Source organism: Strongylocentrotus purpuratus, unplaced genomic scaffold (genome assembly GCF_000002235.5).
Source record: "Strongylocentrotus purpuratus isolate Spur 01 unplaced genomic scaffold, Spur_5.0 spur5_scaffold_15, whole genome shotgun sequence".
NCBI lineage: Eukaryota > Metazoa > Echinodermata > Echinoidea > Camarodonta > Strongylocentrotidae > Strongylocentrotus > Strongylocentrotus purpuratus.
Window position 1 is genome coordinate 9502580 of NW_022145600.1, and position 20359 is coordinate 9522938.

Below are 20359 nucleotides of genomic sequence, written 5' to 3' on the forward strand. Positions count from 1 at the left end.
TTTAATTCGGTCTTTGCAGATCCAAATAACATTCCTAACAAAATTAATAATGCCACACATATCAAATATCGAATATCAAATACCAACAAACATTTGTGCGCGTGGGTGTGTGACTTTGCTTCTGCAAAAAGCATATGCAATGCATTTCATTTGATACATTCAATTCATTCCCTCACTCCGCTAATCCCAACATAATACATACTGTAGGCATCACTTAAATATGTCACTGTACAAATACATGTAGAATGAACACAATGGTAATCATAAAAGAGATAAGCAGTACCTTTTACAATTTCATTGCGTTTTTGCAGGCCAGGTGGTAATTTATTTTGCCCACAAAACTTATATATTGGTCTCGGAAAATGTCAGATAAGTTTTCAGAAGGCCATCGAGACCAGTAATTGAGGTCCATCTCGCTGCTCAATCTCGCTGGCCATCCGAAAAGCAACGAATGTTTTATTTTAATACGAATTTGAAATCTCCATTTCCTAAAGCAAATCCTACCCCTTTTGACACAACATATTATTATAAACATAATAAATGTCTACTCTTTTATTCTCATTATATTTTAATAAATCTTCATCACTTTGAAGTTAGGAAAATAATGTTGGAGTTCATAAAGCCACGGAAAGGTAAGAAAAGGACCAGGATAAATTAGATCTCCTGGCGGCGTGTACCAGGCGCGGATCCAGGGGGGGGGCCGAGCGGGCCTTGGCCCCCCCCCCCCCCGCAAAAAAAAAAAAAAAAAAAAAAAAAGAAGAAAGAAAAGAAGAAAGGAAAGAAAGGAAAGAAAGAGAGAGAAAGGGAAAGAAAGAAGAGGAAGAAGAAAAGAAAAGGGGGAAAAAGGAGATCGGGGGGGGGGGGCGAAAGGGCCTTGCCTCCCAGGCTGTTGACCCCCCCCCCCCTCCCCCCAATCAAAAAAATAAGAGAGAAGGAAGGAAAGGGAAAGAAAAAAGGAAAAGAGGAGATACTGGCGTACCGATGGGGGGGGGGGGCTTGGGGGAAATCAAATTCAAACGTGGTTTATTTCTAATTCCACAACGGTGGATTACAAATAATGCTGATATGACATAATTTCCGAGATTTCCCTAAGACGGGCCCCTGAATGTTTATCTGACCGCAGACGCGTAGCCAGGGGGGGGGGGAGGGGGGGGGGGGGCGGTCCCCCCAAATCGGAAGAGGACGTAGGAAGAAAAAGGAGCAGACAAAGAACATCTTTGAAATTCAGACAAGGATTAACAGTATAGAGAACGGTACAACGCATCGGCTTCTTTCTCTAATAATTTAATGAAACGTCACAGCGTCGCGCAGGAGGGGAGGGGGGGGGACTGAATTCAGACAAGGATTAAAAATCGAGAACGGTACAACGAATCATCTTCTTTCTCTCATAATCTTATGAAACGCCAAAGCTTCCGCGCTTCGCGCGGGAGGGGGGAACCTGAATTCAGACGAGGATTCAGAGGCGAGAACGGTAATACGAACCTTAAATGGCTTAATGAAACGTAAAAGCTTCCGCGCTTCGCGCGGAATGGAGGGGGAACTAAATTCCGATGAGGATTATTTTCGAGAACGGTACAACGAATCGTCTTCTTTCTCTAATGATTTAATGAAAATTAAAAGCTTCCGCGCTTCGCGCGAGAGGGGGGAACCTGAATCTAGACGAGGATTAAGAGTCGAGAACTGAACAATGAATCGTCTTCTTCTTTAATAGTTTAACGAAGCGTCAAAGCTTCCGCGCTTCGCGCAAGAGGGGGAGGGGGGAGACTGAATTAAGACAAGGATTAAGAGTCGAGAACGGTACAAAGAATCGTCTTCTTTCTCTAATGATTTAATGAATCGTAAAAGCTTCCACGCTTCGCGCAGAAGGGGGAAAACTGAATTCAGACGAGGATTAAGAGTCGAGAACTGTACAACGAATCGTCTTGTTTTTCTAATGATTTAATGAAACTTAAAAGCTTCCGTGCTTCGCGCGGGAGGAGGGGGGAGGGAGAATCTAAATTCAGATGAGGATTATTTTCGAAAACGGTACAACGAATCGTCTTCTTTCTCTAATGATTTAAGGAAATTTAAAAGCTTCCGCGCTTCGCGCGGGAGGGGGGGGGGGAGGGGAAACCCAAATTCAGACGAGGATTAAGAGGCGAGAACGGTAATACGAATCTTTAATGGCTTAATGAAACGTAAAAGCTTCCGCGCTTCGCGCGGGATGGAGGGGGAACTAAATTCCGATGAGAATTATTTTCGAGAACGGTACAACGAATCGTCTTCTTTCTCTAATGATTTAAAGAAATTTAAAAGCTTCCGCGCTTCGCGCGGGAAGGGGGGGGGGGGGGAACCTAAATTTAGACGAGGATTAAGAGGCGAGAACGGTAATACGAATCTTAAATGGCTTAATGAAACGTAAAAGCTTCCGCGCTTCGCGCGGAATGGAGGGGGAACTAAATTCCGATGAGGATTATTTTCGAGAACGGTACAACGAATCGTCTTCTTTCTCTAATGATTTAATGAAAATTAAAAGCTTCCGCGCTTCGCGCGAGAGGGGGGAACCTGAATCTAGACGAGGATTAAGAGTCGAGAACTGAACAATGAATCGTCTTCTTTCTTTAATAGTTTAACGAAGCGTCAAAGCTTCCGCGCTTCGCGCAAGAGGGGGAGGGGGGGAGACTGAATTAAGACAAGGATTAAGAGTCGAGAACGGTACAAAGAATCGTCTTCTTTCTCTAATGATTTAATGAATCGTAAAAGCTTCCACGCTTCGCGCAGAAGGGGGAAAACTGAATTCAGACGAGGATTAAGAGTCGAGAACTGTACAACGAATCGTCTTGTTTTTCTAATGATTTAATGAAACTTAAAAGCTTCCGCGCTTCGCGCGGGAGGAGGGGGGAGGGAGAATCTAAATTCAGATGAGGATTATTTTCGAAAACGGTACAACGAATCGTCTTCTTTCTCTAATGATTTAAGGAAATTTAAGGAAATTTAAAAGGAAATTTAATTTGGGAAACCCAAATTCAGACGAGGATTAAGAGGCGAGAACGGTAATACGAATCTTTAATGGCTTAATGAAACGTAAAAGCTTCCGCGCTTCGCGCGGGATGGAGGGGGAACTAAATTCCGATGAGAATTATTTTCGAGAACGGTACAACGAATCGTCTTCTTTTTCTAATGATTTAAGGAAATTTAAAAGCTTCCGCGCTTCGCGCGGGAAGGGGGGGGGAACCTAAATTTAGACGAGGATTAAGAGGCGAGAACGGTAATACGAATCTTTAATGGCTTAATGAAACGTAAAAGCTTCCGCGCTTCGCGCAAGAGGGGGAGGGGGGAGACTGAATTTAGACAAGGATTAAGAGTCGAGAACGGTACAACGAATCGTCTTCTTTCTCTAATGATTTAATGAATCGTAAAAGCTTCCACGCTTCACGAGGAAGGGGGGAAAACTGAATTCAGACGAGAATTAAGAGTCGAGAACTCGACAACGAATCGTCTTCTTTCTCTAATAGTTTAATAAATCGTAAATTTTTTCCGCGCTCCGCGCGGGAGGGGAAAAATTAAATTCAGACGAGAATTATTTTCGAGAATGGTACGACGAATCGTCTTCTTTCTCTAATAATTTAATAAAACGTCAAAGCTTCCGCGTTTCGCGGAGGAGGGAGGGGGGAAATCGCCCCTCCCTGCACCGACCCCCCCCCCCCGCATTACGTCACTGTTGGTCACTATTACGTACCAATATTTGGCTCGCATAATTTCAAATTTGGGCCCCCCCCCCTAAGAAATCCTGGATCCGCGCCTGGCGTGTACCATTTGGAATATCCTAGGACAATTCGGATTCTCCACATCAGTCCATTCTGTCGGAGGAAATGTAGAAAACTCCACAACCACGAGATGCAGCCACTACAAGGAGATAAGAATGTGAACAGATGTAATGTGTGCAGTTGTCGGTCCGCTGGCGGCCATTTTGAATTGACAACTTGATTATGTAACCAGTCGAGTATCATCCTTTCGGCGTGCACGTTAGTGATACCTTCTGATTTGGGGCATGTAGCCATGAACATGCCGTCGACGCGCATGTTGGGAAGTCGGTGTCCATGTGGGGATGAGGACGAACGACCGTCGTGATCGTAGGGTACCCGGTAGTAGTCTAGGGAGACCCCCGCGTAGGTCTTCCACGTGCTTGCTGCAAAGCGATGCGCCAGGCTCCAGGACAAGTTCTCAAGAAAGTGGTAGTCGTGATCCATCGATGCTGCTAAAAAAAAACATATATATTTCTAATTCGTATTATTTTCATTAGTATTTTTTTGGGGGGGGGGGGGTGGGGGGAGGGGGGTATTTATTCTATTCATCATAAAAATCATATATACAATGCATACAAAGTTTGAACAAATTGAAATTTGAAATACATAAATACATGTAAAAAGGTAAATTTACAGATAATGAGAATACAATAAAATTAACAGGAAATAAATTCAGAAAGCAAATTTATGTCGAATGAGGGGTCAACAAAAAGCATCTAGCCTTGTTGAACATTGACCCCTAAAGCCCTTTACACACTGGCGGAATAAGGGGTCACTTCATCTTTTTGAAACTTAACCCCCGAATGTGCCCCCCCCCCCCCCTCCCTCCTACTGTTCAAAATCTACGACTACCGCACAACCGCTGCAGATGGCGACTTGCCTTTTCGTGACCTTTTCTTTTCAAGTTATTGTATCGCAACTTTTGAGACAGTTCGCAAAAATCGATCGAATTTACCCCCCCCCCCCCCAAAAAAAAAAAAAAGGCACAGCCTGCCCTCAAAAAGCCAAGTCTAAGTGCAGTGTTTTTTGTATTAAAAGGTTATAATGTTTTATTTTTTGTTCAGGTATGAAGCAGGCTTGATTCTAAGGAGAAGGCTTACAAAGGCTACAATCCCCTCCCCGAAAAAAAATGATTCATCTTATTCCTTTTATGATGTATTAGACTATAAGCCTTTATATGTTATGTTTCTATCGCGAAATGTATTTTTTACCTCTCACATTTTGGATACACGAACAGATAATGCACCCCAGTTTGAAGGGTTAATTGCATGTACTAGATATAGAGAGTTTGGAGGTTTAAGAAACGAAAATTGTCTAAAGCTCGATCGCTTTGCTCCCTCACATCAAGATCTTGCAATTTCATGCCAAAATGAATAAATACCGTTTTTAAAACGAAAAAAGGTTAGAAAAGATGTAAATCTAGTTGCTTTGCTCCTAATTACGCCTTCCTTTGCTACAGTGTAGAAAATAATAATTGGGAAGGGTCAGCATTTCAAAGAAATCTTAGGTTTCTATTACCATGCCAACTTCTTTGACTACGTTGATCTAGAGAGTTCCTTAATTGTTCGCCGCAGCCGAAGAACAATTGAAAAAAAAAGTCGCTTTTTTAAGAAATTCGCAACTCTACTGCCCTTTTTGCAGTCATAAATGTACAAAGTGGGGCAGGACTGCATACGGGCTCCCCGATTCCCACACGGAATTGTTAGTTCCAATAATTTATGCGAGCAACCATCACCTCATATTCGGACAGTGACTTGCCCAAATATTCCGATATTTTGGTGCCTGTATATTATTAAATTCGCGCAGCAAAGTGCCCGAATATACTAATAATAATTACTTATGATACTTAAAACTAATACGGATGGATCGCTCTATTCAGAGCCATTATTTATGGGCTCTGATGATAACATTTAAAAGAAATCAAAGTTTTCATTTTTGCTCCATCCCTACGCCCTCCCGCAGAATCTAAAAGCAGGATGAGCCTTGGCAACGGAATGCCAGAAATCCACATATTCTGGCAGCATGTATTTTGATGACGAAGTAATGAAGTAATGAATATATGTGTGTGTGTGTGTGTGTGTGTGTATGCGTGTGAGCGTGCGTGTGTTTTTAGATTCAAAATACCGTCAAGTAAAGTTATGATATCATATACTACCAGTGTTTCTATTCAAGGACATTACTCAATCATTAGAAAAAGGGGGAAAATAAATTACACTGGCTTATATCGACCATATTAAAGGTAGTGTATCCATTTTGCAGCCAACATCAAATTATTGATCGTTTGGAATTTTCGCAACGCGTTAAACAAAATTTGCGTAGAAAATAGTCAGATTTTCAGACCCTTGCACTTTATGGTCGTACGTTTTGTGCTGCGCAAAGATTCGATCAGCTTAATTTGGACCATTCCAAGAAGTTAATTGATTTATATGTACACAAACTCATGTACCCTTTACAGCTCATTTTATGTATGTGATTTCCAAAGAAAAAAGGGGTCAGTCAGTCACTCATTAGTGTCTGACAATGAAGTCTAGAAAGTAAACGGGTTTCCTTGCATGCTTTGAAGACACTGCCAACGTTTAAAGGGATCGTTTAACAATGTTAAATCTGACATACACGGTCCTACATGTTACCAGTGTCTGTGATTTGATGTAATATTGAAGCCCGAAAAAAATCGCGCTTCAAAATGATCAAGAAGTGCCTCAAAAAAGTAAAAATCTTCGAGTGACCGGTTTTACCATACTCGTTTTCCCCAACAGACTGTAGTGTTATGAAAACCGTCAGGCGAACGGTTTTCAAAATTTGTAATTCCAATCATTAATAGACAAGCGGTTTGAGTTAAGTCGCGTTATGATGATATATAAATGCGTTCATAACTTAGCACCTTCTTACCTTCAGGTAGGCTTAATCAATCCTAATGATGTGCATGAGTATCATACAAGGCAAATAGACAGTGGATGTTTACGTGTGCCTAGATTTCACACTGATTGTTATAAGTGTAGCCAGGCGCGGATCCAGGATTTCTTAGGGGGGGGGGCCCAAATTTAAAAAATATGCGAGCCAAATATTGGTACGTAATGGTGACCAACAGTGACGTAATGCAGGGGGGGGGGGAGTCGGTGCAGGGAGGGGCGAGTTTCCCCCTCCCTCCTCCGCGAAACGCGGAAGCTTTGACTTTTCATTAAATTATTAGAGAAAGAAGACGGTTCGTTGTACCGTTCTCGAAAATATTTCTCGTCTGAATTTAATTTTTCCCCTCCCGCGCGAAGCGCGGAAAATTTTTGATTAATTTATTTAATGATTAGAGAAAGAAGACGATTCTTTGTAGAATTCTCGACTCTTAATCCTCGTCTGAATTCAGTTTACCCTTTCCGCGCGAAGCGTGGAAGCTTTTATGATTCATTAAATTATTAGAGAAAGAAGCAATTCGTTGTACCGTTCTCGACTCTTAATCCTTGACTAAATTCAGCCCCCCCTCCTCCCCCTCCTGCACGAAGCGCGGAAGCTTTGACGTTTCATTAAACTATTAAAGAAAGAAGGCGATTCGTTGTACCGTTCTCGACTCTTAATCCTCGTCTGAATTCAGTTTCCCCCCCCCCCCTCTCGCGCGAAGCGCGGAAGCTTTTAATTTTCATTAAATCATTAGAGAAAGAAGACGATTCGTTGTACCGTTCTTGACTCTTAATCCTTGACTAAATTCAGTCCCCCCCCCCCTCCCCTCCTGCACGAAGCGCGGAAGCTTTGACGTTTCATTAAACTATTAAAGAAAGAAGGCGATTCGTTGTACCGTTCTCGACTCTTAATCCTCGTCTGAATTCAGTTCCCCCCCCCCCCCCTCTCGCGCGAAGCGCGGAAGCTTTTAATTTTCATTAAATCATTAGAGAAAGAAGACGATTCGTTGTACCGTTCTTGACTCTAAATCCTTGACTAAATTCAGTCCCCCCCCTCCCCTCCTGCACGAAGCGCGGAAGCTTTGACGTTTCATTTAACTATTAAATAAAGAAGGCGATTCGTTGTACCGTTCTCGACTCTTAATCCTCGTCTGAATTCAGTCCCCCCCCCCCCCCTCTCGCGCGAAGCGCGGAAGCTTTTAATTTTCATTAAATCATTAGAGAAAGAAGACGATTCGTTGTATCGTTCTCGAAAATAATCCTCGTCGGAATTTAGCCTCCCCCCTCCATCCCACGTGAAGCGCGGAAGCTTTTACGTTTCATTAAATCATTAAAGATTCGTATTATCGTTCTCGCCTCTGAATCCTTGTCTGAATTCAGGTTCCCCCCTCCCGCGCGAAGCGCGGAAGCTTGACGTTTCATAAGATTTTGCGAGAAAGAAGACCTTTCTCGATTGTTAATCCTTGTCTGGGGCGGCGGCGAAGCCGGCCCATGAAGCTCAGAGGTTTTAGGCGTTTAATTAGGGTCAGATGAGCATTTTTTTATAACTTATTATTTTGTGACACTGGCAGGTCACTATTTGGCATGGGGTCCAGGGGGCGGAGCCCCCCCCCCCCCCCAAATCAGGGGTTTAGGCATTAAATTACCGTCAGATGAGCATCTAAGGGCCCGCCGTAGGGCCCAAGGTGCAATCAAGGGGGCAGAGCCCCCGGAAGTATTAATAGGGGTTTTAGGCAATTAATCACGGTCAGATGAGCATATTTTGATGCCTCATTATTTTTTAACACTGGCAGTTAACTTTTCTTTCTATCTAGCTCTCATTCTATTTTATTTCTCTTTAATATACTTTTTCAAAAAAAGTGGGGGGGGGGGGGGAGCTCGAGGCTCCCAATCCCTGAAGTTCCTCGGGCCCTGACATGTAGGAATCTCAAGAATCACATTTCTTGCCTGGCTGCAAATTTAGGAATTTTTCATTTTCCAACAAACACATACAAACGTATAATTTACTAAAAAGTGAGGAAAAATCTCGGAAATGATGTCATTTCAGCATTATTTGTAATCCACCGTTGTGGAATTAGAAATAAACCACGTTTGAATTTGAATTTCCCCCAAGCCCCCTCCCCCCCCCCCCTCCCCCTATTAGTACGCCAGTATCTTCTCTTTTCCTTTTTTTCTTTCCCTTTCCTTCTTTCTCTCTTATTTTTTTGATGGGGGGGGGGGGGGTCAACAGCATGGGAGGCAAGGCCCTTTCGACCCCCCCCCCCCCGATCTCCTTCTTCTCCCTTTTCTTTTCTTCTTCCTCTTCTTTCTTTCCCTTTCTCTTCTCTTTCCCTTTCCCTTCTTTTCCTTTCTTCTCTCTTTTTTTTTTTTTTTTTTTTTTTTTTGCGGGGGGGGGGGGCCAAGGCCCGCTCGGCCCCCCCCCTGGATCCGCGCCTGAGTGTAGCCCAATTGTTTCTTCCATATTTGAATGGAATAAGCTAGATAATTCGTTGAGAACGGCTTCCTCTGTCAATTCATTTAAGAGATTGTTTAAACAAAGTTGTAATTTGTGAATGGCTCAGCCGAACATACACTACGTGCATGTTCTGTAATATTAACATGACTTATTCACATAACTGCGACTTAATTAATATTTTCCTATTGACATTACTGTTTACTAGGTTAATGATATATGTTTATTTTGCAAACGAGTATTATTTTTATAACTGTTCTGTATAAATGTTATAGACGATGTAAATATGTTCATTCAGGGCCCCATGGAAGACCACTACTTGTTGGTGAATGGGCTACCCTGTCAAAAGAATAGAAATAAATAAATTAACAAATATCTTGATAATCAGACAGGCGATCGGCTTGTAAAAGTCATGGAGTTCCTGACTGACCTAAAGGTTTATGATTATCATTGCAGCATGAGCTTAATCAAGGATTATTTCTAAAGGATCTAAGACAAAGTTACCGGATCCCTTTAAATTTCACAGATAGGACATACGTGGCATATTCCTAGTTCCTGCAAAATTCATTAATTTGATGTTGGCTGCAACAGAAACATACTATCTTTAATATTGTTCGATAGTAGACATAAACTATTTGATTTAATGAAATATGAAGTTAAAAAACAGACGAAGACATAACAAAATAGTAGAGAATTATTGGAGGACACAAATGAAAAAGTGGTGGTATTTAACAAAAATTCAATTAAAAACTGGTATTGTACTTAGTCTGGATTTAGCACAAATAATAAAATATACATGCATCATTAATACATTTTAAATTATAGAATGATCTACATCTCAATTATATTTTAATATAATACGCGTTATACGTACCCATAGTAGTGAAAATGTGTTGATTTTGAAAGGTCCCGATATAATTTTTTAGACCTATATGGCCTATAATCGTCCAATTAGTTGAATTTTTAATAATGAATGCTAAAGGTGAACTATCATGTTTTGTTGACTGTCCAGTAGATCAGCTGCTGTCAAACTATTGCCAGAGCCAGAGTATATGTACTAGCTGTTGTAAGGCACGAGTCATGTCCGATTGTGAAATACAAGTGTTGTCTTGTACCACGTTCTTACAGTGTGTCACCAATCATTGGTTCATTTTGGATTTTTTTTTGGTTTTGGGGTTTTTTGTTGTTGGTGTCTTTTGGATAACATTGTGAGTTTGGGGATTCCCACAAGGACATAGCATTGTCTGTCATGTTCATAGTGTATGGGCCTAGTCGCAGGGACGCCCTTAGGCGACCGTGCGTCATCACTCACTAGGAACATGACAGACAATGAAAGCGGACAAAATATACAGTTGCTCAGGTAGACAAAGGAACATCCCTTCACTGCTATTATGTAAAAATGTGTAGAACAGGTGAATATGCATGTGACACCTGTTCTACACATTTTTACATAATAGCAGTGAAGGGATGTCCCTTTGTTTACCTGAGGAACTGTATATTTTGTCCGCTTCCATTGTCTGTCATGTTCATAGTGACTTCGAAGGCCGTACGGCAGCTGCAAATTTTCTGTCACCACAAATTCAAACTACGCCGTGCGCCTATCCTAGCATATGTGACCGTGGGAATGTTGCGGCAGTCCTATAATTGCTATTGGCCGTGGATAATAGGGACTTTTAGATTGAGTGGACGAGAACACGACGAACGCCAACTGATCATGCGTGTCAACGTACTGAACTGCCCATGTTGACTGCAATTATAATTTTTTTAGATTGCACTCGACGATATACATATATGCAGGAACAGGAAGTAACATTATGAATATGACAGACAAAGAAAGAGGACAAATATACAGTTCCTCATTCTACCCTCAACAATAGGCCATTTTCGTAATATAACCGAATTTAATGCATAGGTCTTTGTGAAGTGCCTCAATACAAATTATTTAATTCACCTGATAGGAATAACAGTACTTCTATAGTAAGAATGCAACTGCATATATTAGGTGTTGCTAGGTAGGTCAAGCCATAATGTTTGTCCAACCTGGCATCAACTAATGTATGCAGTTAGGATTCTGTCTATTGAAATACTATTATTCTTATCAGGTGAATGAAATAGTTTGTATTGAGGCACTTCACAAAGACCTATATATTAAATTCGGTTACATTACGAAAATGGCCTATATTGCTACATGGTAGAACATCCCTCCACTGCTATTATGTAAAAATGTGTAGAACAGGTGAATATGCAAGTGACACCTGTTCTACAAATTTTTACATAATAGCAGGGAATGGATGTTCCTTTGTCTACCTGAGGAACTGTATATTTTATGCGCACCGTACCGTACTAGATTAAGGAAAATCAAGGTTGACGCATTCTCGATCGCCGACTGAGACGACGTGACGCATGCGCAGTGCCTTAAAATGACGTCACACGTTGCAGTCAAAGCTGTCAACGTGCAAATCTAAAAGTCCCTAATTTGGACCGCACGGCCGCCGCGCATGTGACACCTGTTCTACACATTTCTACATAATAGCAGTGAACGGATGTTCCTTTGTCTACCTGAGGAACTGTATATTTTGTCCGCTTTCTTTGTCAGTCATGTTCATAGTGAGGACAGTAAAGAATAAGTATTTTTTAAAGTTTGGTTAGTCTAAATGTATGTCCACCAGTGTCCACTTCTTTAATAATCAATCTAATGGAGCTCTCACACTCTGCCGTGTAGGCCTACCGTCCACCTGCCGGGCTATTAAAAAAAAACAGAGTCCAGAACGTTGGGTTTTGAGCGAACTTGTCCCCGGCCGCAAAAAAAAATTCATAAAATTAATCTTTTCACCGTTTCGTTGCCATCTTCTGACCGTTCTCACCGGGCGCTTACCGGGTGTTGAACGTGCTTCTACCGTCTTCACCGCCCAGATTGACTTTTGTTGAAAATTTTGGCCGTTTCCATACCGGGCCATACCGGGTCTCGAACGTGTGCACCGGGTTTGTAGCAGCCACCTACCAGTCACTTAGCGTCCCCTCACCGCTTGGAGCGTCCTGTGAGCGAGTCCCCGGACTGCTGACGTCATAACACGACTGCCATAAATACCCCGATTTGAACGGCAACGGTCAGTCCGCTCTCCATTTTTCATCACCGTTCCTTAACGGGTTATGAGCGTGTTGTGGAACGTGTTCACACAGTGTGACCGTTTTCATAACGTATTCATACCGTCCTCATACCGTTCAACACCGTCCTCTTGCCGCTTACTTGCGGCCGGTGCCAGCCGGCCAAAGTTTTGAACATGCCCGTCAACGTCCTATTAACGTGTTGCCCGCTTTGATAACGAACCACCGTGTGCCCTCGCCGTTCTCCACCGTCCGCGGACATTTTCGCGCACGGTGGCACACGGTAGGCCTACACGGCAGAGTGTGAGAGTCACTTAATATCACACGAATGGTCATACTTTGGGGTTCACTGCTCCTCGAACTGGTCTTAAATCATGATACTTTTCAAGAAACTACACTCTGTGCCCTGGCCCAGCGAAAAGAATCTGAAATGTAAAAGGTTCTTTAGTCTGCATCTGTAGTAGGGTCCATGGTTATACTAATACTTACTGCTGTAAAGCACGATTCAAATCATATTGTGAAATACAGACAGTACGTAAAAGGGCTCAATACATAGTATTACCAATAGCCTTCAATTATGCATACAAAGTACTAACAGTGTGTCATGTGGTTCCAAGCTGTTGGATTTGGTTGGTTATTTTGGGTAACTTTGTGGGTTTGGGGATTCCCAAACGACATAGCACAGTGTATAACTAATAAAAACCATCATAAAAATACACCAAACCGCATGCATACCTCACACTCGAGCAGACAGATACATGTCCACACGCATAACTACAGAAAAATATTCTAATGGTTGGTTGTTATTTTTTTTTACCTGACTGCTAAGAAAGCATAAATGCTGGTAAGTAAGCAACCAGACGGCCGACGGCTTTGGGTCCTCTCCGAGGGACATGGTAATGAGGATTAATGCCTTACAAAAGGGCACTAGCGCAATGACTTGGTTTCGAACCCGGGTCACCGGATTACGAGACCACTGGTCTACCGACTAAGCTATCGCGCCTCCTCTGCATAAACAGATCCCCTTTCAGAGTGCCATGGCAAACTTCGTTCGGCAAGGATCAAATGTAACTATCGTCATACAATCTCATTAACAGATAATATAGTATGTGTAAAGTAAGAAAAAGTATGTTTCATTCTGAGATTTCATCTAAAGTTTTTGAATATAAGAAACTAGATGGAATTTTGACTACGCGCAGTCGAAAATGATGCCTCCGCCATAGAGCAATTTAAACAAGTTTGGAGTTTAAATCTCCAGTGGTTCTTGAGATATCATGATAACAATCTCAATGTATGGAATTTCATAAGTTGACCTCTGTGACCCTTGACCTTTGACCTACGTGCTCCAAAATCTAATCAGATTGTCTTCCTATGGTGATACACACTATCATTAAGTTTGAAGTTTAAATCTCCAGTGGTTCTTGAGATATTATGATATGGTGATACATACTATCATTAAGTTTGAAGTGAAAATTCTCCAGTGGTTCTTGAGATATCGCGATAACGATCTCAATGTATGGAATTTCATAAGTTGACCTCTGTGACCCTTGACCTTTGACCTACGTGCTCCAAAATCTAATCAGATTGTCTTCCTATGGTGATACACACTATCATTAAGTTTGAAGTTTAAATCTCCAGTGGTTCTTGAGATATTATGATAACAATCTCAATGTATGGAATTTCATAAGTTGACCTCTGTGACCCTTGACCTTTGACCTACATGCTCCAAAATCTAATCAGATCGTCTTCCTATGGTGATACATACTATCCTTAAGTTTGAAGTTTTTACATCTCCAGTGGTTCTTGAGATATCATGATAACAATCTCAATGTATGGAATTTCATAAGTTGACCTCTATGACACTTGACCTTTGACCTACGTGTTCCAAAATGTAATCAGATTGTTTTCCTTTAGTGATACACACTATCACTAAGTTTGAAGTTTAAATCTCCAGTGGTTCTTGAGATATCATGATAACAATCTCAATGTATGGAATTTCATAAGTTGACCTCTGTGACCCTTGACCTTTGACATACGTGCTTTAAAATCTAATCAGATCGTCTTCCTATGGTGATACATACTATCCTTAAGTTTGAAGTTTAAATCTCAAATGGTTCTTGAGATATCGCGCTAACAAACTCAAGACAAGGAATTTCATAAGTTGACCTCTGTGACCTGTGCCCTTTGACCTACATACTCCAAAATCTAATCAGATCGTCTTCCTATGTTGATAAATACTATTCCCGAGTCTTAAGTTTAAATCTTAAATGGTTCTTGAGATATTGTGATAACGGTCAAACGGGACGGACGTACGGACGGACGTACGAACGGACAACCCGAAAACATGATGCCTCCGGCACCACCTTCGGTGGCGGAGGCATAAAAAAAGGAATAAAAGAAAACCAAGAATGTCGGTAATAAAACATAATTTTGTATAATTTTCACTTTCATTTTATTTACAATGTAAATTTCAAATAAGATACATAATATATTATGTAAATGCATACAAAAACGTGTAGTTTATCTCCTATTCTTAATCGATTTTATAGGATATATGTACTACATGGCTATGGTATTAACAAAATGATGGGGGGGGGGGGGGAAACCTCAGATACAGACAGTGAAAGGGCCCAACACATGGTGTTACCAATATCCTCTAATTGTGAATACTCACTCACATAGACAACTACAGAGAACATTACAAGATACATAAAGATTGGTGACAACTTGCAAATGCCTGAAACTATAAGGGGAACAATAATAACCCAGAATAGTAATAATTTTGGCTGTAAGGAGACATTCAAATGAGTAATAGGGGGATATGATTTCAATATCAAGGCCTGAATGAGAGTTCAAAAGAATGTTAGCTTTCATGTGTGAGTGCATGTCCAAACGATTTGATTTTTGGGGATTAATTTTTCACATACACACTTGTATGTACTATGTAGACATACCATAATAAATAGAACGTCGATGGCATAATCAATTACATTTTACATGCATCAATGGATCGTCATAAGCTGTATTCAAAGCTTGATGGAGATAAGCCACACAGATTTCAACTTCTATAAAGAAAGTAATATTTGAAGCTGACAGTTTCATTTTAAATAGTATGCCTGGCATTGAACCCAAAATATACAGAGAACAATATTTTGGGTTATAGGTTCCTTTTTCAATGAAGGACTACAATGTCCTTTATACACAGAACAAGATTCTTCCAATCTAAACATATACCTTCTATGTTTAAATAGGAAATTGCACTACCTATACAACTTATATAAAACTAAGAAAGATGATTGGGTAATGCATTTCTCCCAATTAATAAATAAAACTGTGTTGTCAGAATTTTCGGGTAAAAAGGTTTTATTTATTAATTTGCAAATAAGCATTACCCAATTATCTTTCACATGCCTCTTTATGGACGCCACAAAGAGGACATTAACTGATACTTAAATAAATTGATTTACAAATACATGTATAAAACGCTATAAATTTACACTGCAGTAATATACAAGAATTATTAAAGACTAGATTCTCCAAGGATAATTCAAAATCCATCATTCTGTATCTCATATTACGTAAAATTGGAACCAGGAGAGTGTTATCTCTGTCTTACAGTATACAAAGTAATATCCTCCTGGCTTGAAACGGATGATCTCAAGTTTTCAGCATTGTAGTTTTCTTTAAATAGAGATATCCAATCACCCCCCCCCCCCCCCGGGGGGGGGGATCATAACAAGAGAGAGATAGAGGGGCAATATGTAATAATTATTTTTTTAAATAACAATGGGAAAATGTAATTTCGACATTATTCAGATTTGAGACTAAAATACGTCTTACACGTTAAGTAAAGACTCATAAATAAGACAGATCATGGTACAACACTCTAAGTATACTTCGCATAAATACCATTTGTAATACAAACAGCGTCTTGACTAACATAGTACAGTATGCATGAGGAAGAGAACTATTGTAGTTCCACCTTTCTCTGTCATTGGATGCTGTTCCGCCGGTCACATCTGACCTAGGTCAAAACAAGACTCGTTATCCTGCAGAATGAGCAATAACAGTATATATTCAAACTCTATTCACACCCATGTGCAATAGCTCTTCTTCTTGATTACACTTGTACAGCTTTTATTTAGGTTCTTCTAAAGCTGTTAAATTTAAAGACATCACAACCATGAAGGTGAAAATAGACACGAGTTGAGCGACAGAGAGCTCTGGATGTTGGAACCGAAGAGCTAATGTCTTCCAACAACCATCTTGTGTTAGGCTTGTCTGGTATAGCAGCAATTCACACAGCTATAATTCAAACCTAAAAGCAAGCGAGTGATTGAAATGGTTTGGCATTAGGCACAAAGAGATTAAGTATCCAAGAAGTTGATCGCACAAAGGAAAGTGGTATGTTGCGAATGAAGCAGCACTCCCTATAAAAGCCATATGCTTCCTTGATCATGTGAATATCCAGTGGTGAACTACCCCACGGCATGTATATAGAGAATTGAATCATTGTTTACCGGATATCCTCTAGTTCTTCAGGGCTTCTGGTCAGGCTATTAAGGCTCGGAGGTAGATCCTTCAACAAATGTATTTGAACGTAGACAGAAAGCTGTATGCAACAGACACTCGCAATACTCGCAATAGAATCCAGGTGCACCCAACGGCCGTGGGTCGTGCAAATGTCTTTATCGAAATATATGGCAAAACAAATTTCCAATATTTGGTCGGCGTGTATTTTGATGACAGAGTAATATCTTTACTACAGTAATTTAAAGTGTCTTGTTTTGCTTTTTTATCAATTGTACAGTTATCTATTTAAGTTTGGGCGGGGGAGGGGCGCATTCTCAATGCTAGCCCCGAGCGCCAAATACGCCACTGTATAGTTCTGATTGTTATTTACTGTGATTTTTATTGTAAGCTAAAATTAAATGACATTGTAATGATATCAGAAGTCATTATTTGTAACATTTATAACACACCTCGTTTCTTCCGTGTTTATGATTCATGAATGTAGTATCAACACATTGATAGTCGTAAATAGATAGAAGCAGTAATTTTTACAATTATATAAAGTAGTTGCAGGCCAGGTGGCAAATTATTTGTCCCGCAAGACCTACTTATCGGTCACCAGAAACTTCAGATAACTTTTTAAAAGGCCAACGAGACCGGCAATTCAGTTTTATCTCGCGCTCAATCTCGCTGGCCTACCGAAAAGCAACGAAGGTTCTATTTCAATACGAATTTAAAATCTCCATTTCCTAAAGCAAACCCTACTCATTTTGACTCAAACTGTTATTACAATCTTAATAAATGTCTACTCTTTTACTCTGATTATATTTATTTATCTTCATCACTCTGAAGTTAGGATAATAATGTTGTGCGATTCTGTTAAGCCACGGAATGGTTACGTACGGACCAATACCTTTCCAAGGCGTGTACTCTTTGGAATATCCTAGGACGAACCGGATTCTCCCCATCAATCCTTTCTTTTGGAGGAGAAGTAAAAAATCCTCCAACCTCTCTATGCATCGACTACAAGGAGAAAAGAATGTGAACAGATGTAATGTGTGTACTTCTCCGTCTGATGGCGGCCATTTCGAAGTGTAAATCCGACTTTGTAACCATTTCAGTATCATCTCTTCGGCGTGCACGTTCCTGCCAACTTCGGGTCTCGGACATGTAGCCATGAACTCGTCGTCGACGCACACCCCAAAGCTGTCGGGTAGTCGGCGTCCATGTGAGGGAAGGGAAGAAGGACTGACGTGATCGTAGCATACCCTGTCTAGGGAGGCCGCCGCGTAGGTGTTCCACCCGCTTCGGATTACTGTATAGCGATGCGCCAGGCTCCTGAACAATTCCCGAAGAATTTTGGGGTCTTGATACATCGATGCTGCGTAAGAAATAACAGATATTTCTAAATTGTATTATCTTTGTTAGCCCTTTACACACTGTCGGATTTAAGAGGTCCGAGCATAAATTAGGAACGTATCCCCCGCAATGTGCCCCTTTCAAATTGTTATTCAAAATCAGTGGTGTATCTGGTCAGTGGGGAATGGGGCAAGTGGCACGTGACCCTAGCACTTTAAAGAGAGCAAAAACCACAAAAAAAATCGAGAGGTTACGCGTACAAAACAAAAAACGCAAAGAGAGAAAGAGAAAGGGGAAAAGGGAGAGAATCGTAAAGCTTTACCGCCACCCCTCCCCCCCCCCCCCCCATTCCTACTGTCCAAAGTCTACGACTACCAACCACGCAACCGCTGCAGATGGCGACTTGCCTTGTGTTTTTTTAAAACTTTTTCCTTTTCAAGTTATTATCTCGCAACTTTTAAGACAGCTGGCAAAACACGTCAAAACGTTCGGAGCTAAATGGACCCTATTCGAATTGAAGAAAATGAATCAGTCATGCTCTGTGCACACAAGAGATTACATATCCCGTATCTCTGTGCAGTCGGTATCGCTCCACCAATGTGCGTTGTATAGACTATAGACTATAGGCGACACAGTTCTCAAACTGAATCATCTCACCTAAAACTTTCATATTGCACCGGTTGTCTCCTTTTCGCTCGCGTGAACATTGCCAGCACAAACCACTGACCTCTACCTCCTGGACGGATCATCGCCCATTCCCATTCACTGTACGGTACGTACTGAAAGGCTGTATTGCCTGACCGTTCATAAATATTCATGTTTTTGCTAAACTCGGTAAAATGTTTGCCCCAGAATCTAAAAATAGGATGATTTTTGGCAACGGGATGCCGGACATTCACATATTCTGGCAGCATGTATTTAGATGACGAAGTAATGAAGTATTTAATATCTTTACTGTAAAGACATTGTCTTTTTTTCTCTCGCTCGTTTCACCCGCTTGTATGTACATTATTTTGTGCGGGGAGCAAAATATTATTTTTTCGTTTCTTGATTGCTTTTTAGAATTGTTCCTCTTCCTGGAAATCTGGCCCTTCTATACATAATTTTTTCCAAGCAATCAATGCTACCGATGAGCTTTAAAAATTGATTTTGCGAATACGTTGCAACTCTCATAAAGTCGGCTTTTGTTGGACGAAATGTAGGCTGTAGACACATACAATATGATTTAATGAAAATATGAAGTTAAAAAATCAGAAGAAAAACTAAATAGAACAGAAAACGTGGAGGACACAAATAAAAAGCTGGTAATATTGAAAAACAATTGAATTCAAAACTGGTACCGTACTTAGTCTGGATTTTGCACAAAATAACAATATATACATGCATCATAAATACATTATAAATTATAGAATGATCTAGAATATTCGTACATCTGACATACCCATATTGATGAAAATGTGTTGCTTTTGAATCGTCCCGATAGAACTGTGTAGATCTATTAGGCCTATAATCGTCAAATTAGTTCAATGTTTAATGATGTTTGATAAAGGTGAACTATTTTGCTCTGCTGGATCTCCAGTACACTAGCTGCAATGAATAGTCAAACTATATTTGCCAGATTATATTACTCGCTGTTCTAAGGCATGAGTGATATCCGATTGTGAAATACAGACAGTACTAGCTTGAAAGGCCCAATACATGGTATTACCAATAGCAGTGTGTCACCAATCATTTGGATCCTTCTGGATTTTTTGTGTTCTTTTGGATAACATTGTGGGTGTGGGGATTCCCGACGACATAGCACAGTGTATGATTTAGATTTCATTATTCAGGTCCGTTATTCATCGCGCATTTCGATCCACTTATATATCACTACCACTAATAAGAAAACATGATTAAAAAAACACACACATTCTCACATCAGGGCCTTTGTGGGGCACCTGATTGTAGGGTATTTCTGTGCGTTCCAGATATACCTTGTGGTCCCCTACTAGTGGGGTATGTACAACCTGGCGATAACAACCCGGCGGTGTGCTTACGATGTTACCATAAAAAAGTGTGCAAGTTTTAGCACACGCTCACAAAAAGTCATTTATGGGGTACCACTTCTAATGCCCCGCAGGGCATAGGACACCGAATATACAGTCATTTGAAAGACTTTACTCTGTGGGGTCCTGAAAAAATACCCCACAAAGTAAAAATGCCTCACAAGGGGTATGTGAAGCGCACATAAAACCCCACAAGAATGCTGAGGTGAG

At 40.8% G+C, this 20359-nt stretch overlaps 2 protein-coding genes across 2 annotated transcripts; both read right to left on the minus strand.

The window, feature by feature from the left end:
• Window positions 1-215: 215 nt before the first annotated feature.
• Window positions 216-10003, minus strand: LOC115924333. Its single transcript, XM_030986464.1, has 3 exons — window positions 10000-10003; window positions 3785-4234; window positions 216-681 (listed from the first exon to the last, which is right to left on the minus strand). The coding sequence occupies exons 1-3, from the start codon at window positions 10001-10003 to the stop codon at window positions 569-571; spliced, it is 567 nt and encodes a 188-aa protein (XP_030842324.1). The 3' UTR covers window positions 216-568.
• Window positions 10004-15990: 5987 nt separating this feature from the next.
• On the minus strand, window positions 15991-19546 carry LOC105443352. Its single transcript, XM_011676403.2, has 2 exons — window positions 19543-19546; window positions 15991-18123 (listed from the first exon to the last, which is right to left on the minus strand). The coding sequence occupies exons 1-2, from the start codon at window positions 19544-19546 to the stop codon at window positions 17537-17539; spliced, it is 591 nt and encodes a 196-aa protein (XP_011674705.2). The 3' UTR covers window positions 15991-17536.
• Between the last annotated feature and the right edge of the window lie 813 nt (window positions 19547-20359).

What these genes read in the sequence shown, in the direction of transcription:
- LOC115924333 (XM_030986464.1), bottom strand. An exon ending in ATATTCCAAATGGTACACGC is followed by an intron (nt 682 to 3,784) that starts CAGGCGCGGATC and finishes CCTGGATCCGCG; the next exon opens with CCTGGTACACGCCGCCAGGA.